The 23,914-nt window shown below is 40.9% G+C and overlaps 2 protein-coding genes across 6 annotated transcripts in view; both read left to right on the top strand.

The window, feature by feature from the left end:
- Nucleotides 1–846: 846 nt before the first annotated feature.
- The window catches only part of CDCA7L (cell division cycle associated 7 like), a 47,308-nt gene continuing 24,240 nt past the window's right edge, over nucleotides 847–23,914 (top strand). Inside the window, exon 1 of one of the 5 annotated variants that reach the window (XM_009452520.5) lies at nucleotides 847–1,292. In XM_009452520.5, coding sequence (XP_009450795.1) covers nucleotides 1,269–1,292 — 24 coding nt within the window. In that variant the 5' untranslated portion in view covers nucleotides 847–1,268. 5 annotated transcript variants of the gene reach the window in all.
- LOC739762 (spermine synthase) lies at nucleotides 9,856–12,110 on the top strand. Its single transcript, XM_016957147.4, has one exon. It carries the CDS (start codon nucleotides 10,531–10,533, stop codon nucleotides 11,629–11,631), a length of 1,101 nt encoding a protein of 366 aa, XP_016812636.1. The 5' UTR covers nucleotides 9,856–10,530; the 3' UTR covers nucleotides 11,632–12,110.

Below are 23,914 nucleotides of genomic sequence, written 5' to 3'. Positions count from 1 at the left end.
GTAAACCTAGGACCACGGTTCTAAATAGGTGTGCAACACTGTCCAGCAAACCTGCTGTGATTTCAGGACAACTTCATTTACCATTCTCCCCACTCTCTACTTCAACTCTCCCACAATTTCCACAAACTTAATTCCTCACTCTTCATATCTGAGCTCTCAGAAGTATTCCCTGACCTCTACCAGATTGTCTTCCTATTTCACACCACTATAATACCACTTGCCTTTTTTCTCATGGCATCATCGCTCCAAATTTACATTTATTTGCATCGTCATTACATTTGTCATTGATAGTGGTATCAAATTAATATTAATTATAAATCTAATTTATAAAATTTACATCATTGTTATTACGCTTATTTGCATCATTATTGTATTTATTTAGAATAATGCAATTAGGTTGGTAACTGGCTCTCAGGCTGTAAACTCCAACAGAGCAGGGGCCTGTTTTTGTTCACCCTTCTGTTCCTAGGACTAGCCCAGTGCCTGATGCTTAGTAGATGCCGGGGTCAATTCTGCTAAATTAGTCAGCATTCCTGACCTCTACAAACTCTTTGTCTGGTGGGTGTGGAGGCCTACTGTGTAATGGCCGTCTAAAGTTTCAGGCGGGTTTGCAGCTGTCCACCTGGGCCTTGGTAAAGAAACCTGGGTTGCCTGTTCTGCAAAGTGAACCCTGTAGCAAATGTTTTGGGAGACAGAATCTTCCCAAAGAGAACCCTGCCCCTTTACAACAACAAAACAAAACAAGCCCCAAAGCCGCCCTACAATATTTTCCTGGATCAGAGACAGGGGTTGCAGCAGAAGCTCGCGCCCCATGGCATGACCTGGAATAAACCCTGCCAAGTATCCAGCGCGCGTGCCAGCTGGAGGCTGCGCCGGGACAGCCCCCTCATTTCTCCCGCGCTAAACCCCGCCGGACGGCTCCACTCCCTCCCTCTGCTGCAGGGGGGAGCCCGGCGCCCTAACACTGGTAATTGCTCTTGCCGCGCCCAACTGCAGCCCCCTCTCGCGCCGCCTGCGAAGACAAGGTCAGTGGCCGCGAAGTTGGAACGTGATCGGAGCCACGAGGCCCAGTGAGGCGGCACCGAGCGGGCAGCGCAACGCGCTCCCCCTGTCCCGGGCGTCAAGTGCGCCCCTCCCGGGGCCCGCCTGTGCTCCGGGCGGAGCGCGCTAGCTGCTCGGGCGCTGGGCGTTCTTGGTGCGCCGGGCCGTGGTGAGTCCGGGCTCCCGTGGCCGCGTGCTGGGAGGAGACTGGAGCCCGGTTAGGAAGAATGGAGTTGGCGACTCGCTACCAGGTGAGGGTCCGGCCGCCCGCCGCCGTCCGGACGCACCCACAGTTTGACTTCCCTTTGCCACCCGGTCCTGCTGGCCTTGGGCTGGAAACGTGGCCCTTGGCTGCGGCACTGGGGATCTGGCGCGCCCAGCCGGTTGAGTGCCGGAGTGGGCGCGCCCTGCAGGTGTGCGCAGTGGGTCACGTTTGTGCCACGCGGACCACAGAGGCCGGTCGCCCCAGCACACAACCGCGCTCAGCCTGGCGCTCTGCTCAGTCTCGGGTGGCCGCCGGGGGTGCAGGCGGGGAGCTAGCGGGGCGCAGCGCCTGCGTTTGCAGCCCTCGTGAGACGGGGGAGGGGCTTTTTTTGTGCACTCCCCACACTTTCTCCGGGAATTGGCACAGAGATCAGGAAGCTTAAGAAAGTTGTAATTTTTTTTTTTTAACAGTCGATCGCCAGACCAGTCCAACTTGGATAATGGAGTTTAAAAAGAATAACTTTAGTGTTTATTCTAGAACTTTTGTAAACGTTTTCAAGGAATTAGTAACCATTTGGGGGAAATGGTAACGTCATTGGGCCGAGTTAAACAAGCTGCAAGATCCCAAATCATATGCACAGCACGACCCCAATTACGCGTTAAGGGCCTAACTCGTCTTTAAAACTCATTAGCAAACACTTGAGTAAGTTCCCCCAAACGTTTCAGTGGGTAGTGGGAATGTGAACGTGACTTCAGTTTTCTCTTTTTACTTCTTAAAAGAGCTTTTCTCTACGTTATCGTAATGGAGATACATGTTTACTTAGAAGTAAGCAATAAAAACATTTTTCAAAAGAACTAAAAATACAACCTTTAAAAAGGGAAACAAGCAGCCACGCCTCTGCTTGTGGGAGCACAGAGATGCTTTGTGCGAGGATTGTTTTTTTTTTTTCCACTTGTTTTTGTGAGAGTCGCGAGACTCACTGCTTCCACCTTGCCTCCGACTGGTGTTTACTTTCCTCCACCTGCGTGCCTGGCCCGAGAGAAGGGGAGGCGGGGCCGCCAGCGTTGGAAGGCGCAGAGTGCCAGGCGCCCGAGCCCAAACCGCTGTCACCTGCCCGAGTCTGGCGGCAAAGACTGAGCCGCTAACGGTAGCTTTGGCCTTTTAGTAATTTCTGAAGCCTTCCTGAAAATGGTCGTTTGAGAAAAATCTGTTGTTGATGTTTCTGAGAATATTTTTAAAATGCCTCCTGTGAGATTAAACTATTAAAAGCAAGGGAAACAGTAAAGCCTACGGAATGAGACAGGGTTCGATTTTTTATTTTTTGCCACTGGCTTTTACCGTGTATTAGCATCCTTTTTTTTTTTTTTTTTGAGACGGTGTTTCGCTCTTGTCCGGGGTGGAGTGTAATGGCGTGACCTCGGCTCACTGCAACCTTCGCCTCCCGGGTTCAAGCAATTTTCCTGCCTCAGCGTCCCGAGTAGCTGGGATTACAGGCGCCCGCCACCACGCCTGTCTAATTTTTTGTATTTTTTTTTTTTTAGTAGAGACAGGGTTTCACAATGTTGTCCAGTCTGGTCTTGAACTGCTGACCTCAGGTGATCCACCTGCCTCGGCCTCCCAAAGTGCTGGGATTACAGGCGTGAGCCACCACTTCCGGCTGGCGTCCTAACAACCTTCTAGGAGTTTCTGTTGCTACAGGACTAAAAACACAAAACAAACCCTCTGGATGGAGATTTGAGCTCCCTGTGAGTTTAGTCAGAAAATGTATCTGGAATTTATCACTCCGGAGCTCCTTGTGAATGTAATCAGAAAATGTTTCTGGAATGTGTCACTCCTGTTATTAAGCTGGAGAGTTCTTTGCACTTCCACTACTGATATTCATAATTCATGCTTAGGAAACTCAGAAGTCCCAGAATGTGTAGTTGGAAGTGAGCGTTTACTGCCACACAATGAGGCTAATTTTTGGTAGTTCTAAAATGTTAAATAAACTATTTATCATGTAGGGGTTACCCACAAATTATATCCGATCCATTATGCACCAATTAAGGCAAATTACTATATGTAAGATGATCAGGGTTTTTTTTTTTTCCTTTTCTGAAGACCTAATTGGCAGTGCAAATCAAAGATGTGTGATGGTTTTTCCAGTGGAAACGTTCCTGTTCATCGTAATTTAAATGTGCACAGATTATAGTCTCTAAATTAGTGGAGAGTGGTTCTGTGGGGTGGGCAGGTGACTGCGGATAAGAACACTTAATGAACATTTAAGGCACAGCAAGATGTTAAATTCGTGTGGTTCCACCCTGTCCCCCAGCCTTATGAATAAAGCAATGTGATGAACCACCTGAAGTGGCATTACTGCACATCGAATGTCGTTCAGCTCAGTGTGCAGTGGGTTTTAATCTCACACATTGGAGTAAGTATAATTTCTATCACTTGGAAAGCGCAGAGCTAAGTGTTTCAGCAAAGCAGCTTAGGCCTAATGTTATGAGTAAGAAGCAAACAAGGAGACTCATTTACTCTGAACTACTTTCGAGTCTGCTTTCCTGCCATCCCACCAGTGTGTTGGATTTGATGTCCTCTGACAGTGATTACGCTTCCCCCAGGCTGTAGTCTTGTCGTGCTGACCACTGTGTCTTTGTGCTTTTATATAAAATGACAGAAATACCTCGTAAAGGCAAGGGTGTGATCCCTTACTAAGAGCTGTCAACAGTGCAGCTCATGGGAGCTCCAGCTGGCTGCAGCTCCCTAGGAGAGAAACTGGTAGGTACTGAATGTCAGTGTTCTCCTCGTACTCTGTTCTAGCTCCAGAGTACAGGATGGCCCATTTGAGAAGGAAATGATGCTAAATGTTCTTGTAAATAGGCAGGAGCACGCTGTTGAAGGGGTAAAGGGGTATTTTTCTGGTATTGGTCTCTTAGCTGCAAAGTGCTCCCATCTGATCCTGTTGTTTAACATGTAATTCCAGAGCCCCAGAAGCTGGTCACAGAAAGGACAATGATTTGCCACTCTAATAGTCTTGTATTTAAAACGCTCCTTGATTGTTCTGTGTTCTGCTGGCTACCCCAGCCATAGCAGAGCAGGATTCTCAAAAATCAGGCGAAAACCTCAGAGATCATAATGATTCTGATCAGGTACACAGGCCAGGAAGCAATGAGATAATTGTGGCCTAAAACAATTATAAACATTAGAGTAAATTAATGAAAAAGATTAGAACATCATTGGAATAGAATAAGCCAGGCATTACATTTAAACTGCTCTTGAGAGTTTTCCTTTACTCAAAGTTATGTTTTAGAATATTTACCTCCAGTATACAGTTTTGTTTTAGAAAAGACTCGGCTTTATTCACCAAAGTGGAATGGATACAGGCTACTTAAAGTAGGTAGGGATAGAGATAAGAAAATACTACTGGGGCCATTTTGTTCTTTTTGTTTATGAAAAGCAGTGCTTTCTGTAGTTTTTTTGAAATAGGACCATTCAGAGGCATATTTGGTAAATATCACTGAAGTTAACACTCAGAAAAATGTATCTTCCATAGTAGTAAATGCTAGCACCCTGCATGCAGCACAGAAATAAAGTGTGGAGTCTCACAGTGCAAGGGGCCTGAGCTTTAGTTCAAATAAATCGTTGATGTTTCCTGCCTGTTTTCCTTCATGATCATCAGCTGAGGATAGAGGGCTTGCTGACTGGGTTAGTACACTGATCAGATAGTCAGTTGAGCACTGGTTATGTGCTAGGCATTGGTAGGGTGGAAGAACAAAGACACAGAAAACACGCCTCTTTCCCCACACTCTCTACCAGAAGGCCATGCTTGAACTCCCTTCCTCTTCTGCTTTTGCCAGAGCTCAGCTGGCTCCTGCTCTGTGCTATGGGGACCTGGGAGACCTTGGGTTTGGAGAGTAGAGGGAGACCTTAAGAGCCATCCTTCTTTGCCCCCAAGGAATGGAAACTATCACTTCCTTTTAAAAGTCATGCTGTGCTAAGTACTTAAAAGTTATCAGATTTAATCCCCACTGTAGATCTGTGAAGTAGGTTGTGTTATCTGCATTTTAAAGATAAGGCTAAATTGACTAATTTGCTCAGGGCAATTTGTAAGGAAGGTTACTCAGCCAGGATTCTGTCCCCAGAGCCTCTGCCTGGCCCTTGCTGCTGGAATCACGGGGCCTTGGCGAGTCCGGAAACTTGCCCTGTTCCCTCCTTCCTTTAACTAGAAGGGCTGGAGTGTTAACAGCAGCTAGTCTGGTTCTTTTTTAGGAACTCACCAGATTATGCTTTATACTGCCTGTAAAAGTCAGTTTGGGAATGTGAATAAGATCCACCAAGCTTGTACATAGGAATTACTTTTATGTGAAATTTGCATTGTACAAACAATAACATGTTACTGTAAGCTGCACTGAACCACTTCTCTGCTTCCCCTACTCTCCGTGCCCCATTTTCTGCAGTTTCCATGTAGTGTTTGCCTGTAGCACAGTCGTCATCTTTGTCTAACCTTTACAGTATGATTGCTGTTGGAATCTGCTTTCCTTAGCACTATCAGCATTACTTTTCCTAGTAGCTTAGAGGTCTTTACAGTTTTCATTTTTAGTGACTGTCTAGTGTTTCTAGATATGTATTTATTTTATGTATTTTCTGTTGAAAAAATATTTTTTTCTTTATTAGAGGAACTTTGTGGTAAATATCTCAGGGTGGTATACTGTATATCTTACGGCTTGTGTTGGAGTCTGCACTGTTTTTAATAGCTCTTTATAATGTATTTAATATCATAAAGGGAATGTGCCTGATTTTCAATGGTTAGGAGCCTCTGACACATTGTTTTCCTAGGGCATTTCCCCTTTTGTTGCGCTATATTAGCTGAGAGAAAGCAGTTTTTGCTGAGGTTAGAACCAAGCTTATGATAACTGGACTGAAAGAATGTCGTCTCCTTGAACTTAGAGCATCTCATAGAATGTTCTAGTTGAGGGGAAAGTGGAGAGTAGTCCCAGAGATCTGTTCTTTACATCCGGTCTGCCTAGAAAACCAAGAAAACCTATAAATGTGTCAGTGGACATTTAGTGGAAGTGACTGCAGATTAGGGCTATGGGGAATTTGTGGCAAGTTGGTCTCATTGACTTGGCGGAAGGCAGGGACACCCCATCCACAGCGTCCACATTCATGCTTCCACCTGTGCATCTACAGCAGGTTCTCCAGGGTGACTGCATCCTGCAGCTCTGTAGGTTACTGCTCCTGGAAGTCTTCCCATCCATTGCCCCCACCGCTGGCTCGGGTGCTCGCCCTGGGAACTTCTGGAGTACCTGGGCTGACTTCCCTGATCACATTTATCATACCACACTGGAATTGTTTAAAGATTGTTTCTCTTACCCTACCACTTACGACTCAGTTTTCATCAGCTCTCTTAGCATGGTGTCTGGCATATATTTGATGCTTAGGAGACGATGTCCAGCATGTATTAGATGCCTAATAAATATCCATTGAATGGATGGAAGGGCAAAGTAGTACTGTTAGTAATATACTCTTTTAATTAACATTTATATAGCGTTTTCTACTTTTCAGAGCACTTTGCAGGCATAGTTTAGAAGTCATCAGGGCTGGTTCTTTTCCTTCACAGGTAAGTGGTGTAGGGTTGCACTTTCCTGGCCCTGAAACAGTCAAGGCTATTTGACTTGCTTTGGCCAGTGGAATATGAGAAGTACTATATGTCACTTCTAAGTGAATTATTTAAATGCCAGCATACCACTTACTGTATCTCATTCCCTCTGCCACTGCATCTGTCAGCATTCTGCAGAGTGGTAGCTCTATCAGCCCAGCTTCTGGTGTGAGGACAGTGTGGAATAGAGCCTTGGGCTGGCCTGTGATGGACATGTAATGTGAACAAGACGGAAGCCTTTTTTTTTTTTTTTTTTTTTTGGTTTGAAGCTATTGATTGAGATTTAGGGTTGTTTGCTACTGCTTTATAGCTTGTCATATCCTAACAGACCAGGGTGCTCCTATTTCAGTTTTGGATTCAATCACTCTGTGGTTGTCATCTGAGTGATCTGGGGTCATGGTAGTCGTGGTAACAAACGTGGGTGGGTTTCTTTTTGATTGTTAGAGTGATCAGGGTGAGGGGAATGCCCCTGGTAAGTGGTTTGGAGTTCAGGGGTATTAAGTACCATATGGCAGGCAGGAGAGTCCTACAGGATGAAGCAGTTGTTCTGTCCAAAACGTCAGTTGCACCTTGTTGGAAAACACTGAGAACAGACTTGTCCAATTTGATAATCTTTTAGACTCCAGAGAAATCTTAACATTGGCTTCACATGTTCTATCTGCTGACCTCCCTGGAGGAGGAAATTACTTCACACTTCCCAAGTGATTTGGTTCACTTCACTCCCAGGATCTCTGCCAAAATTCCAGTTCATTAGGTACTCATCTGCTGAATAGCTCTTCTAAGAGCTGTGTAAATACATATCTAAAATGACTTCCCATTTATTTCTTCTCTTTTAAACATAACATTGACTACCCTGTGGGGCTTTTTATTGTGGTAAGATATACATAATAAAAGGTACAATTTTTAACCTTTCAGTGTTACTAAGTATAGTCACAATGTTGTGCCGCCATCACTGATCTCTCATGAGCTTTTTCATCATTTTAAACTGAAACTCTCTACCTACTAAACAATTACCCCTATGACCTCTTCCTCCAGCCCCTGGTTACTTCTATTTTAGTTTCTGTCTCTGAGGATATGACTATCCTAGGTATCTCATATAAGTGGAATCATATGGTATTTGTCCTTTTCTCACTGGCTCATTTCACTTAACATTGTTATTAAAGTTTATCCATGTTATAGTATGTATCAGAATTTTTTTTCAATTATTTCTCTTCTGAGACAGGGTCTCACTCTGTTGCCCAGGCTGGAGTGCAGTGGTGCTATCGTGGCTCACTGCAGCCTTGACCTCCTGGGCTCAAGTGATCCTCCCACTGCAACCTCTTGAGTAGCTGGGACTATAGGTATGTACTACCCTGCTTGGCTAATTTTTCTTTTTAAAATTTCTGGTAGAGATGGAGTCTCTCTGTGTTGCCCAGGTCGGTCTTGAACTCCTGGGCTCAAGCAATCCTCCTGTCTTGGCCTCCCAAAGTGCTGGGATTAGAGACATAAGACACTGTGCCTGACGTCATTTCTTTTAAAGTCTGAATAATACTCTTATATGTACATACCATCTTTATTTACTCATCTATTTATGTTGTCGGTTGTTTCCACCTTTTGGCTATTGTAAATACCAATGAATAAACATTGGCATACAAATATCTGCTTGAGTCCCTGCTTTCAGTTGTTCTGGGTGTGTGTTCCTAAAAGTAGAATTGCTGGGTTATATGATAATACTAAATTCAATTTTTTCAGAAACCACTATACTGTTTGGCACAGTGGCTGTGTCATTTTATATCATCATAAGCAGTGCACGAGTGTTCCAGTTTCTTCACATCTTTGCCAGCCCTAGTTCTTTCCTGGATTTTTTTTTAATGGCCATTCTAATGTGCATAAAGTGGTATCTCATCGTGGTTTTGTTTTGCATTTCCCCAATGATTAGTGATGTTAAGAATTTTTTTCTTGTGCCCGTTGGTCACCTGTACATCTTCTTTGAAGAAATGTTAATTCAAGTCCTTTGCCCATTTCTTAACTGGGTTTTTGTAGTTGTTAAGTGAGTTATTTATATATCTTGGATATTAATCCCTTATTAGATATTATTTGCAAATATTTTCTCTCATTCTATATAGGTTGCCTTTTCACTGTCTTGATAGTGCCCTTTGCACCAAAGTTTTTAATTTTGAGGTCTAGTTTATTTATTTTTCTTTTGTTGCCATATCCAAGAAATTATTGCCAAATTCAGTGTCATGAAACTTTTCCCCTGTATTTTCTTCCATGAGTTTTATAGTTTTAGCTCTTACATTTAGATCTTTGATCCATCTTGAGTTAGTTTTTATAGATGGCTTAAGGTAAGGGTCCAACCTGATTGTTTTGCATGTGGATATATCCAATTTTCCCAGCACTGTTTGTTGAAAATAGTGTTCTTTGCCATTATTCTTGGCATCCTTTTTGAAAATTAGTTAACTGTATATGCAAGGGTTTGTATCTGGGCTCTTTATTCATTTCCATTGATATATATGTCTGCCTTTATGCCAAGACCACACTGTTTTGATTACTATAGCTTTGTAGTAAGTATTGAAGTCAGGAAATGTGAGTCCTCTAACACTGTTCTTTTTTTTTTTTTTTTTTCTTTTTTAAGGGATGGAGTCTTATTCTATCACCTAGGCTAGGGTGCAGCGGTGCAATCTCGGCTCACTGCAACCTCTGCCTCCTGGGTTCAAGCAATTCTCCTGCTTCAGCCTCCTGAGTAGCTGGGACTACAGGCACATGCTGCCATGCCTGGCTAATTTTTTTTTGTATTTTAGTAGAGACGGGGTTTCACCATGTTGCCCAGGGTGGTCTCAAACTCCTGAGTTCAGGCAGTCTGCCCACCTCAGCCTCCCAAAGTGCTAGGATTACAGGTGTGAGCCACTGCGCCCGGCCTGTTCTTCTTTTTTAAGATTGTTTTGGCTACTTAGGGTCCTTTGAGATTCCACATTAATTTTAGGATGGACTTTTGTTTTTACGAAAGAAGTCACTGAGAGTTTGAGAAGGAATGCATTGAGTCTGTACATAGCTTCAGTTAGTATTGTCACCTTATATTAAGCCTTCCAATCCATGAACATGGGATGGTTCTCCATTTCCTTGTCTTCCTTGATTTTTTCGGGGATGTAGTTTTCAGCGTACAAGGCTTTTTTCGCCTTTTTGGTTAAACTTATTTCTAAGTACTTTATTATTTTGATGCCATTGTAAATGGAATCGTTTTCTTAATTTTCTTTTCATAATTGTTCATTGTTAGTGTGTAGAAGCATAGTTGATTTTTGTGTTGATTTTGTGTCCTGCAATGTCTAATTATTAGCTCTAACTACTTTTTGTGTAATCTCTAGTGTTCTCTACATATATAATCACGTCTCTTATAGCAGAGATAAATTTTGCTTCTTCCTTTCCAATTTGGATGCGTTATTTATTTTTCTTGCCTGATTGGTCTGCCTAGAGCTCCCAATACTGCGTTGAATAGAAGTGGTAAAAACGGGCATATTTGGGGTCGCTCCCGGCGGCCCCTCCCACCTCCTAGTCCTGGCCTCCCCGGGCGCAGCGCACTCCCAGCCGGCCGCAGCCTGACACGCCGCGCGGCCCCCCAGTCTCCCGCGGCCGCTCCCCCAGGCATGGCACAGGGCCTCGCCTCACTATGGCAGCAGCACGGCACAGCACGCTCGACTTCATGCTCGGCGCCAAAGCTGATGGTGAGACCATTCTAAAAGGCCTCCAGTCCATTTTCCAGGAGCAGGGGATGGCGGAGTCGGTGCACACCTGGCAGGACCATGGCTATTTAGCAACCTACACAAACAAGAACGGCAGCTTTGCCAATTTGAGAATTTACCCACATGGATTGGTGTTGCTGGACCTTCAGAGTTATGATGGTGATGCGCAAGGCAAAGAAGAGATCGACAGTATTTTGAACAAAGTAGAGGAAAGAATGAAAGAATTGAGTCAGGACAGTACTGGGCGGGTGAAACGATTACCACCCATAGTGCGAGGAGGAGCCATCGACAGATATTGGCCCACCGCCGATGGGCGCCTGGTTGAATATGACATAGATGAAGTGGTATATGACGAAGATTCACCTTATCAAAATATAAAAATTCTACACTCGAAGCAGTTTGGAAATATTCTCATCCTTAGTGGGGATGTTAATTTGGCAGAGAGTGATTTGGCATATACCCGGGCCATCATGGGCAGTGGCAAAGAAGATTACACTGGCAAAGATGTACTCATTCTGGGAGGTGGAGACGGAGGCATATTGTGTGAAATAGTCAAACTAAAACCAAAGATGGTCACTATGGTAGAGATTGACCAAATGGTGATTGATGGGTGTAAGAAATACATGCGAAAAACGTGTGGCGATGTCTTAGACAATCTTAAAGGAGACTGCTATCAGGTTCTAATAGAAGACTGTATCCCGGTACTGAAGAGGTACGCCAAAGAAGGGAGAGAATTTGATTATGTGATTAATGATTTGACAGCTGTTCCAATCTCCACGTCTCCAGAAGAAGATTCCACATGGGAGTTTCTCAGACTGATTCTTGACCTCTCAATGAAAGTGTTGAAACAGGATGGGAAATATTTTACACAGGGGAACTGTGTCAATCTGACAGAAGCACTGTCGCTCTATGAAGAACAGCTGGGGCGCCTGTATTGTCCTGTGGAATTTTCAAAGGAGATCGTCTGTGTCCCTTCATACTTGGAATTGTGGGTATTTTACACTGTTTGGAAGAAAGCTAAACCCTGAAGATCAGTAGCCCCTAATCACATGTGCTGCAAATAGCCTTCCTGACCTCCATATGCTGTACATGACATCAAAATGAGTCAGGCAATTGATTGTGAATTCCTTAAAGTTTTCCTTTTTTTAATAATTATTTTTAATTTAAAAAAGCAAATGGAAAATGTGTATTTTGATGAGCGTAGGGTGTTTTTTTTTTTGAAAGTCAGCTGAAGGATGGTTAGACAGCACAGCGAAGACTGCTAAATGCACTGACGCCCCCCATTAGAATGTGATTTTTGTTACTTTTTATTTCTCTGTGGGCTTTTGTTTTTGTTTTTGTTTTGGTAGATCTTCAATTTGGATATTTAGAGGAGTGAACATCGTTGTTTTGCTGGAGGGAAGATCTTGATGGTGTTTCTTTCCCCAAAAATTGACTTAGATATTAAAATTTGGTGCTTATAAGAGAGAGTTAAAAAAATAGGATTGCTTCAATTAAAATTACAAAAGAGACAAAAACAAACAAACAAAAAAAAACAAAAAAACTGGCATATTTGTCTAGCTCCTGATCTTAGGGGAAAAGCTTTCAATCTTCCATTCATCATTGAGTATCATGTTAGTTGTGGGTTTTTCATATATAGCCTTATGTTGGTGAGTTTAAGTTTCCTTCCATTTTTTTTTTTCTGATGAGGGAAGGGTGTTGAATTTTGTCAGATGTTTTTCTGCATCAATTGAGATGATCTTTGTTTTTCCCCTTTATTCTGTTCATATAGTGTACTACATTAATTGATTTTTATATGTTTGAACCATTTTGCATTCCTAGAATAAATGCCACTTGGTGATCTTGTATAATCCTTTTGCTACACTGCCGAATTTGTTTTACCTGCATTTTGTTGAGTATTCTTGTATCAGTATTCATAAGAGATATTGCTGTATAGTTTTCTAGTATCTTTCTCTGGCTTTGGTATCAGGATAATGCTGGTCACATAGAATGAGTTTCAAGTGTTCCTCCTTCTTCAAGTTTTTGGAAGACTTTGAGAAAGACTGGTGTTTGTTCTTCTTCAAATGTTTGGTAGAATTTACCCATGAAGCCATCTCGTCCTGGGGTTTACTTTGTTGGGAGGGTTTTGATTACTACTTAAAATCCTTATTTCAAATATATTCAGGTCTTCTATTTCTTCATAATTTAATCTAGCTAGGTTGTTTGTTTCTCGGGATTTATCCATTATATCTAGATAATCCAATTTGTTGGCATATGGTTGTTTATAGTACTCTTAAAATCCTATTTATTTATTTATTCATTTTGAGACGGAGTCTTGCTCTGTCGCCCAGGCTGGAGTGTAGTGGCACAGTCTCGGCTCACTGCAGTCTCCGCAATTCTCTGTTTCAGCCTCCCAAGTAGCTGGGATTACAGGTGCCCGCCACCAAGCCTGGCTAATTTTTTTGCATTTTTAGTAGAGATGGGGTTTCACCATCTTGGCCAGGCTGGTCTTGAACTCCTAACCTTGTGATCCACCCACCTCTGCCTCTCAAAGTGTTGGGATTACAGGCGTGAGCCACTGCGCCTGGCCAATCCTTTTTATTTATGTCAAATTGGTAGTAATGTCCAATTTCATTACTAACGTTAGTAATTAGAGTTTTCTCTGTATGTTTTCTAGTCACGTAGCTTAAGATTTGCCAATTTGTTGATTTTTTTTTTCAAAGAATAAACTTTTGGCTTCATTGATTTTTCTCTTATTCTATTATCTATTCTATTCATATCGGTTTTAATCTTTGTTTCCTTCCTCTTGCTAACTTTGGGTTTGGTGTGCTGTACATTTCCTGTTCCCCTAATGTGTACGGTTTGTTTTTTGGTTGGAGATCTTCATTTTTATTGTGTTTACAGCTATAAATTTACCTCTTAGCTGTGCCTTTTGCTGCATCCCATATATTTTGGTAAATTTTGTTTTCGTTTTCATTTGTTTCAAAGTATTTTCTAATTTCCCTCGTGATGTCTTCTTTGACCCATGGTTGTTTAGGAATATGTTATTTAATTTCCACATATTTGTGAATTTTTCATTTTTCCTTCTGTTACTGATTTCTAGTTTCACTCTATTGTAACAAAGGATAGCATTATTTCAGTCATTTAAAAATGTATTCACACTTGTTTTGTGGCCTAACATATAGTGTGTCCTGGAAAATCTTCTGTAAGTACTTGAGAAAACTGTTTATTCTGTTGGTGGGTTGAGTGCTATTAGTTTTAGTTGGTTTATAATGTTGCTCAAGTCTTCTGTTTCCTTATTGCTCTGTCTTGTTCTGTTCACTGTTGAAAGTGGGGTGTTGAAGTTTCTATCTGTTGTTGCAGAACAGTCTATTTCTTCATTCAGTTCTGTCAGTGTTTGCTTCATATATTTGGGATCTTTGATGTTTGGTGTGTGTATATATTTATAATTGTTCTATCTTCTAGTGAATTGGCTCTTTTATCAATCTGTAATGTCTTTGTCTTTCAAAACAGTTTTTGACTATTTTGTCTCATATTAGTATAGCCACTCCATCTCTCTTGTGGTTATTATTTGCATCGAGTATCTTTTTCTGTCCTTTTACTTTTAACCTATTGGTGTCTTTAGATCTAAAGTGAGTCTGTTGTAGATAGTGTAGAGTTGTATCCTATTTTTAAAAAATCCTTCCTGCCAGTCAATTCTTTTGATTTGGAGTTTAACACATTTAAATTTAAAGTAATTACTGGTGGGGAATTACTTAATCTTGTGATTTAAGAAATAGGTTTTCTGTATATCCTATGGCTTTTTTGTCCCTCATTTCCTCTGTTATTGCCTTCCTTTCAGTTTAGTTGATTGCTTGGTAGTGGCACATTTTGACTCTCTTCTCATTTCATTTCCTTTTCTTCTTAGATACTTTCTGTGTTACCATGGAGATTACATATACCATTCTAAAGTTATAGAAATCTGGTTTGAATGATACCAATTTCACTTCAGTGACATACAAAAATTCTACTCCTGTATAGCTCTTTTTCCATCATTTTATGTAATTGAGATCAGGAATTACATCTTTATGTGTTGTGTATCCATGAACAGATTCGTAAGTATTTTTAATCCTTTAGAAAATAACAAGTAGAGTTATAAGCCAAATTTACAGTAATACTCTAGTTTTTATATTTGTCCATGTATTTACCTTTACCTGAGAACTTTATATTTTTGTATGGCTTTGACAAAGTTACAGTGTAGTGACTTTCCTGTAAATGTGAAGTACTCCTTTAAGCATTTTCTGTTGCAAATGCCAGTAGTAATGAATTCCCTTGGCTTTTGTTTATTTGGGAATGTCTTAATTTTTATCTCATTTTTGAAGGGCAGTTTTTTTTTTTAACCAGATAGAGAATTCTTGTTTGATAGTTTTTTTCCCTTCTGCATTTTAAATATATTACAAATGTATCATCCTACTGCTTTCTGACCTTTAAGGTTTCTGTGATAAAACGGCTGATAATCTTTTTTTTTCTTTTTTTTATACTTTAAGTTCTGGGATGCATATGCAGAACATGCAGGTTTGTTACATAGGTATACATGTGCCATGGTGGTTTGCTGCATCCATTAACCCGTCGTCTACATTAGTTATTTCTCCTAATGATATCCCTCCTCTAGTCCCCCAACCCCGACAGGCCCCAGTGTGTGATGTTCCTCTTCCCATGTCCATGTGTTCTCATTGTTCACCTGCCACCTATGAATAAGAATATGTGGTGATTGGTTTTCTGTTCTTGTGTTAGTTTGCTGATAATTTAGCTGGTTTCCTGCTTCATCCATGTCCCTGCAAAGGACATGAACACATCCTTTTTTATGGCTGCATAGTATTCCATGGTGTATATGTGCCACATTTTCTTTATCTAGTCTATCATTGATGGGCATTTGGGTTGGTTCCAAGTCTTTGCTATTGTGAACAGTGCCACAATAAACATACATGTGCATGTGTCTTTATAGTAGAATGATTTATAATCCTTTGGGTATAAACCCAGTAATGGATTGCTGGGTCAAATGGTATTTCTGGTTCTAGATCCTTGAGGAATCGCCACATTGTCTTCTGCAATGGTTGAACTAATTTACACTCCCACCAACAGTGTAAAAGCATTCCTATTTCTCCACATTCCCTCCAGCATCTGTTGTTTCCTGACTTTTTAATGTTCGCCATTCTAACTGGCACGAGATGGTATTTCATTGTGGTTTTGATTTGCATTTCTTTAATGACCAGTGATGATGAGCTTTTTTTCATGTTTGTTGGCAGCATAAATGTCTTCTTTTGAGAAGTATCATATCTTTCACCCACTTTTTGATGAAGTTGTTCTTTTTTTTTTCTTATAAATTTGTTTAATTTCCTTGTAGATTCTGGATATTAGCCCTTTGTCATATGGGTAGATTACAAAAATTTTCTTCCATTCTGTAGGTTGCCTGTTCACTCTGATGATAGTTTCTTTTGCTGTGCAGAAGCTCTTTAGTTTAATTAGATCCCATTTGTCAATTCTGGCTTTTGTTGCCATTGCTTTTGGTGTTTTAGTCATGAAGTCCTTGCCCCTGCCTATGTCCTGAATGGTATTGCCTAGGTTTTTTTCTAGGGTGTTTATGGTTTTAGGTTTTACATTTAAGTCTTTAATCCATATTCAGTTAATTTTTGTACAAGGTGCAAGGAAGGGGTCCAGTTTCAGTTTTCTGCATATGGCTAGCCAGTTTTCCCAGCACCATTTATTAAATAGGGAATCCTTTCCCCACTGCTTGTTTTTGTCAGATTTGTCAAAGATCAGATGGCTGTAGATGTGTGGTGTTATTTCTGAGGCCTCTGTTCTGTTCCATTGGTCTATATATCTGTTTTGGTACCAGTACCATGCTGTTTTGGTTACTGTAGCCTTGTAGTATAGATTGAAATCAGGTAGCGTGATGCCTCTAGCTTTGTTCTTTTTGCTTAGGATTGTCTTGGCTATACAGGCTCATTTTTGGTTCCACATGAAATTTAAAGTAGATTTTTGTAATTCTGCAAAGAAAGTCAATGGTATCTTGATGGGGATAGCATTGAATCTATAAATTACTTTGGGCAGTATGGCCATTTTCATGATACTGATTCTTCCTATCCATGAGCATGGAATATTTTTCCATTTGTTTGTTTCCTCTCTTATTTCCTTGAGCAGTGGTTTGTAGTTTCCTTAAAGAGATCCTTCACTTCCCTTGTAAGTAGTATTCCTAGGTATTTTATTCTCTTTGTAGCAATTGTAAATGAGAGTTCACTCATGATTTTGGTCTCTATTATTGGTATATAGGAATGCTTGTGATTTTTGCACATTAATTTTGTATCCAGAGACTTTGCTGAAGTTGCTTATCAGCTTGAGGAGTTTTGGGGCTGAGACGATGGGATTTTCTAAATATACAGTCATGTCATCTGCAAACAGAGACAGTTGGACTTCCTCTCTTCCTATTTGAATACTTTTTATTTCTTTCTCTTGCCAGATTGCCCTGGCAATGGAAAATGGACAAATATTCCATGCTCACGGATAGGAAGAATCAGAATGTTGAATAGGAGTGGTGAGAGAGAGCATCCTTGTCTTGTGCTGGTTTTCAAAGGGAATGCTTCCAGCTTTTGCCCATTCAGTATGATATTGGCTGTGGGTTTGTCATAAATAGCTGTTATTATTTTGAGATCTGTTCCATCAATACCTCGTTTACTGAGAGTTTTTAGCAGGAATCGGTGTTGAATTTTATTGACGGCCTTTTCTGCATATATTGAGATAATCGTGGTTTTTGTCATTGGTTCTGTTTATGTGATGGATTATGTTTATTGATTTGCATATATTGAACCAGCCTTGCATCCCAGGGATGAAGCCAACTTGATCCTGGTGGATAAGCTTTTTGATGTGCTGCTGGATTTGGTTTACCAGTATTTTATTGTCAATGTGAAAATCTTCGTTCATCAGGGATACTGGTCTGAAATTTTCTTTTTTTGTTGTGTCTCTGCCAGGTTTTGGTATCAGGATGATGCTGGCCTCATAAAATGAGTTAGGGAGGATTCCCTCTTTTTCTATTGTTTGGAATAGTTTTAGAAGGAATGGTAGCAGCTCCTCTTTGTACCTCTGGTAGAATTTGGCTGTAAATCTGTCTGGTCCTAGACTCTTTTGGTTGGCAGGCCATTAATTACTGCCCCAATTTCAGAACTTGTTATTGGTCTTCAGGAATTTGACTTCTTCCTGGTTTAGACTTGGGAGGGTGTATGTGTCCAGAAATTTATCCATTTCTTCTAGATTTTCTAGTTTATTTGTGTAGAGCTGTTTATAGTATTCTCTGATGGTAGTTTGTATTTCTGTTGGATCAGTGGTGATACCCCCTTTATCATTTTTTATTGTGTCTATTTGATTCTTCTCTCTTTTCTTCTTTGTCTGGCTAGCGGTCTATTTTGTTGATCTTTTCAAAAAACCAACTCCTGGATTCATTGATTTTTTTGAAGGGTTTTTCATGTCCCTGTCTCCTTCAGTTCTGCTGTGATCTTAGTTATTTCTTATCTTCTGCTAGCTTTTGAATTTGATGGCTCTTGCGTCTCTAGTTCTTTTTTTTTTTTTTTTTTTTTTTTTTTTTTTTTTTTGAGACGGAGTCTTGCACTGTTGCCGGGGCTGGAGTGCAATGGCGTAATCTTGGCTCACTGCAACCTCCGCCTCCCAGGTTCAAGCGATTCTTTTTGCCTCAGCCTCCCAAGTGGCTGGGATTACAGGCACCCGCCACCACGCCCAGCTAATTTTTTTGTGTTTTTAGTACAGACAGGGTTTCACTATCTTGGCCAGGCTGGTCTCAAACTCCTGACCTCGTGATCTGCCCACCTCGGCCTCCCAAAGTGCTAGGATTACAGGCGAGAGCCACTGCGCCCGGCCACTCTCTAGTTCTTTTAATTGTGATGTTAGGGTGTCAATTTTAGATCTTTCCTGCTTTCTCTTGTGGGCATTTAGTGCTATAAATTTCCCTCTAAACACTGCTTTAGCTGTGTCCCAGAGATTCTGGTATGTTGTCTTTGTTCTCATTGGTTTCAAAGAACTTATTTATTTCTGTCTTGATTTCGTTAGTTACCCTGTAGTCATTCAGGAGCAGGTTGTTCAGTTTCAATGTAGTTGTGCGGTTTTGAGTGAGTTTCTTCATCCTGAGTTCCAATTTGATTGCACTGTGGTCTGAGAGACTGTTTGTTATGATTTCCGTTCTTTTGCATTTGCTGAGGAGTGTTTTACTTCCAGTTATGTGGTCAGTTTTAGAATAAGTCTGATGTGGTGCTGAGAAGAATGTATATTCTGTTGATTTGGGGTGGAGAGTTCTGTAGATGTCTATTAGGTCTGCTTGGTCCAGAGCTGAGTTCAAGTCCTGAATATCCTTATTAATTTGCTGTCTCTTTGATCTAATAGTGACAGTGGGGTGTTAAAGTCTCCCACTATTATTGTGTGGGAGTCTAAGTCTCTTTGTAGGTCTCTAAGAACTTGCTTTATGCATCTGGGTGCTCCTGTATTGGGTGCATGTATATTTAGGGTAGTTAGCTGCTCTTGTTGGATTGATCCCTTTAGCATTATGTAATGCCCTTCTTTGTCTGTTTTGATCTTCATTGGTTTAAAGTCTGTTTTATTAGAGACTAGGATTGCAATCCCTGCTTTTTTTTTTTTTTTTTTTTTTTTTTTTTTGCTTTCCATTTGCTGGGTAATGTTCCTCCATCCTTTTATTTTGAGCCTATGTGTGTCTTTGGGTGTGAGATGGGTCTCCTGAATACAGCACACCGATGGGTCTTGACTCTTTATCCAATTTGCCAGTCTGTGTCTTTTAATTGGGGCATTTAGCCCATTTACACTTAAGATTAATATTGTTATGTGTGAATTTGATCCTGTTATTATGATGCTAGCTGGTTATTTTGCCTGTTAGTTGATGCAGTTTCTTCATAGTGTCAGTGGTGTTTATAATTTGGTATGTTTTTGCAGTAGCTGATACCAGTTTTTCGTTTCCATGTTTAGTGCTTCCTTCAGGAACTCTTATAAGGCAGGCCTGGTGGTGACAAAATCTCTCAGCATTTGCTTGTCTGTAAAGGATTTTATTTCTCTTTCACTTATGAAGCTTAGTTTGGCTGGATATGAAATTCTGGGTTGAAAATTCTTTTCATTAAGAATGTTGAATATTGACCCCACCCTCTTCTGGCTTGTAGGGTTTCTGCCTAGAGATCTGCTGTTAGTCTGATGGGCTTCCCTTTGTGGTTAACCTGACCTTTCTCTCTGGCTGCCCTTAACCTTTTTTCCTTCATTTCAATCTTGCTGAATCTGATGATTATGTGTCTTGGGGTTGCTCTTCTCGAGGAGTATCTTTGTGGTATTCTTTGTATTTTCTGAGTTTGAATGTTGGCCTGTCTTGCTAGGTTGGGGAAGTTCTCCTGGATAATATCGTGCAGAGTGTTTTCCAATTTGGTTCCATTCTCCTCATCACTTTGAGGTACACCAGTCAAACGTAGATTTGGTCTTTTCACATAGTCCCATATTTCTTGGAGGCTTTTTTTGTTCCTTTTTCACTCTTTTTTTCTCTAATCTTCTCTTCATGCTTTATTTCATTAAGTTGATCTTCAGTCTCTGATATCCTTTCTTCTGCTTGATTGATTTGGCTATTGATACTTGTGTATGCTTCATGAAGTTTTCGTGCTGTGTTTTTCAGCTCCATCAGGTCATTTATGTTCTTTTCTAACCTGGTTATTCTCGTTAGCAATTCCTCTAACCTTTTTTCAAGGTTCTTAGTTTCCTTGTATTGGGTTAGAACATGCTCCTTTAGCTCGGAGGAGTTTATTACCCACCTTCTGAAGCGTACTTCTGTCAATTCATCAAACTCATTCTCCATCCAGTTTTGTTCCCTTGCTGGTAAGGAGTTGTGATCCTTTGGAGGAGAAGAGGCATTCTGGTTTTTGGAATTTTCAGCCTTTTTGTGCTGGTTTTTCCTCATCTTCGTGGATTTATCTACCTTTGATCTTTGATGTTGGTGACCTTCGGATGGGGATTCTGAGTGGAAGTCCTTTTTGTTGATGTTGATGCTGTTAGTTTTTCTTCTAATAGTCAGGCCCCTCTGCTGCAGGTCTGCTGGAGTTAGTTTGCTGGAGGCCCGCTCCAGACCGTTTGAGAGGTTGCAGAACAGCAAAGATTGCTGCCTGTTTCTTCCTCTGGAAGCTTCATCCCAGAGGGGCAACCACCAGATGCCAGCTGGATCGCTCCTGTATGAGGTGTCTGTTGACCCCTGCTGGGAAGTGTCTCCCAGTCAGGAGGCATGGAGTCAGGGACCCACTTGAGAAGGCAAGTCTGTGCCTTAGCAGAGCTTGAACGCTGTGCTGGGAGATCTGCTGCTCTCTTTAGAGCTGGCAGGCAGGGATGTTTAAGTCTGCTTAAGCTGGGCCCACAGCCACGCCTTTCCCAGGTGCTCTGTCCCAGGGAGATGGGGGTTTTATCTGTAAACCCCTGACTGGGGCTGAACAGCTGATAATCTTGTTGAGTGTCACTTGTATGTGACTACTTTCAAGATTGTCTTTAGGCTTTTAATATTTGATTATATGGTGTCTTTGAAAGGACCTCTTCCGAGTTGTCCTACTTGGAATTCCTTGAGCTTCTGGGATGTATTCCAATTCATGCCTTTCAGCCAGTTTGGGGAGTTTTCGCCCACTGTCGTATCAAATAATCTTTGTCTCTTTTTCTCTCTGTTTTCTTTCTGAGTCTCCCATCATTCCTATATTGGCGTGCCTAAAGAAGTAGTTTAGGCTGTTTTCACTCTTCCGTATTCTTTTTAACTTTTTCTCCTCTAATTTTTTTCTCCTCTGACTCAGTATTTTCAAATGCATTATCTTCAAATTTGCTGATTTGCCTGCCTCCTCAAATCTGTTTTTAAACCACTCTAGTGAAATTTTCAACTTGGTCATTCTATTTTTTTCAGCTCCATAATTTCTGTCGGAGTCCTTCATTTCTCTTTGTTAATAGGCTCATTTTGCTCGTTTTCCAGATTCACGTTAGTTCTTTGTGCCTTTTGTTCTTTCAGCATAGGATAGTTTTCTTTGTCTAGTAAGTCCAGTGTCTGTCTAGTAAGTCCAGTGTTTTCCTCTGGGAAAGTTTCTGTCAATTAATTTTGCTTCTTTGAATGGGCCAGGTTTTTCTTCTTTTTTATATGTCTTTGTTCTTTTGTTGAGAATTAAATATTTGAGAAGTGGCCACCACTTCCAGTCTTTGCAGACTGACTCTGTGCTAGGGAAATCTTTAAAAGATTGGCTGGGTATGTTCTGACCCTGAAAACTGAAGATCATCTTAGATCTTTTCTGAACATACTATCTTGCCTGGACCTGTGTGTGGCTTTTTTCCACTCCCCATGGCTTCTATTCAATGTCTTTATTATTATTATTATTATTATTAGTTGTGAGCCAGGGTCTTGCTCTGTCACCCAGGCTAAAATGCAGTGCCTTGATCGCAGCTTACTGCAGCCTCAAACTCCCAGGCTTAAGAGCTCCTTTTGCCTCAGCCTCCCAAGTAGCAGGGACTACAGGCATGTGCCATCATGCCTAGGTAATTAAAAAAAAATTTTTTTTTTTGAGATGGGGTCTTGCTACATTGCCCAGTCTGGTCTAGAACTGAGCTTAAGTGATCCTCCTGCCTCAGCCTTCCAAAATGCTTGGATTACAGGCATGAGCCACTGTATCCAGCCAGTATTACCTATTTTTGGTTTGCAGTTCCTTAATGACCACTGATGTGTGTATTTTTATGTACTTGTTTGTCATTTGTATAGCTTCCTTGGAGAAAGGTCTGTTCAAATTCTTCACCTATTTTTTGATTGGTTGTTTGCCTTTTTCTTGAGTTGTAAGAAATCTTTATATATTCTAGATAGTAGATCCTTATTAGATACATGATTTGTAGCTATTTCTCCCATTCTGCAGATTTTTCTTTTCACTTTCTTGCTGTCCTTTGATGCACAACAGTTTTTAATTTTGATGAATTCCAGTTTATTATTTTCCTCGAATTGTTGCTTGTGCTGTTGGTGTTAACATGAGTTTGTATTTTTTTATTAACTGCTGAATACTAATTAATATATAGTTATAGAAAAACAGATCGTTTTCTTATTTAGATGCTTGTAAATGTTTTTAATGTAAGGACACTAACAAGCTACATGCCTTTGAGTAAGTCTAACTGTGGTTGCCCTAATTTTACTTTATTTTTATTTCTTATAGAGATAGGGTCTTGCTTTGTTGCCCAGGCTGAACTTGAACTCTTGGACTTAAGCTATCCTGCCTAGGCCATCTAAGTAGCTGGGACTACAGGTGTGTGCCTCTGTGTCTGGCTGTCACTCCCATTATATGAAGCACAAACTGATGGATGAGATCCCATCACAATCTGATGATCTTTTTTTTTTTTTCTTTGTTTGAGATAGGGTCTTCCTCTGTTACAGTGGCAGGATCATAGCTAATAGCAGCCTTGAACTCCTGGGCTCAATCAATCCTCCCTCCTCAGCCTCCCAAGTAGCTGGGACTACAGACATGCCACTATGCCTGGCTAATTTTTTATGTTTTGTAGAGCTGGAGTCTTGCTGTATTGCCCAGGCTAGTCTTGAACTCCTAGGCTCAAGTGATCCTCCTGCCTTGGTCTCCCACAGCACCGGGATTGCAGGCATGAGCCACCACACTTGGCCTGATAATCCTTGATTTTATGATTCTCTTAACTGCTAATAGTAATTCACATACTCCTTCACCCTGAGTTTAGCTACATTTTCCTGGCAGTCTTGAAATTGCACTGTATATAATTTTTAAAAAATTAACTGCCCTATTTTAGATGTATATGATGATACTTAGTTTCTGAAGCCTTGGGTTCAGTGTCCTCATACCAGTTCTGTATAGAAGTGTTTGTCTCCTCACACCTTCCCCATCATTGAGCATGCCCTTAAAAATGGAAGCAAAATGTTGCTAAATTGCTAGATGAAAAGAATACTTGTTTTACTTGCCATTCTTTTCATTACTAGGTAGGCTGAGGACTTTTAAAGTGTTTTTAGCCTCTTTTGTTTTCCCTAGTGAGTTTTCTTTGTTTTGCCATTTTGTCTGTGTGGCCATGGTATATATTTCATTTTGTAGGAGGTTTTTAGCAATTTTAATAATTTGTCATATTTTTGTCAGATCTTTGCCCTACCTTTTTTTGTTTGTTTGTTTGTTTTTGTTTCTGAATTTTCTTCTTTTAAGTAGGAAGCTTTAAACTGTTACATGGTCAGTGATCTACTTTTCCATTTTGGTCTCCTTTACGTGATTGGTGAAAGTCCTCCCCATTCAGAGGTCA

Source organism: Pan troglodytes, chromosome 6, assembly GCF_028858775.2.
Source record: "Pan troglodytes isolate AG18354 chromosome 6, NHGRI_mPanTro3-v2.0_pri, whole genome shotgun sequence".
Classification (NCBI taxonomy): domain Eukaryota; kingdom Metazoa; phylum Chordata; class Mammalia; order Primates; family Hominidae; genus Pan; species Pan troglodytes.
Note: the sequence above shows the minus strand (reverse complement) of the source record. Positions and strands in the feature narration are given on the sequence as shown.

What these genes read in the sequence shown, in the direction of transcription:
- LOC739762 (XM_016957147.4), top strand. Translation starts at nt 10,531, where the DNA reads ATGGCAGCAGCACGGCACAGCACGCTCGACTTCATGCTCGGCGCCAAA.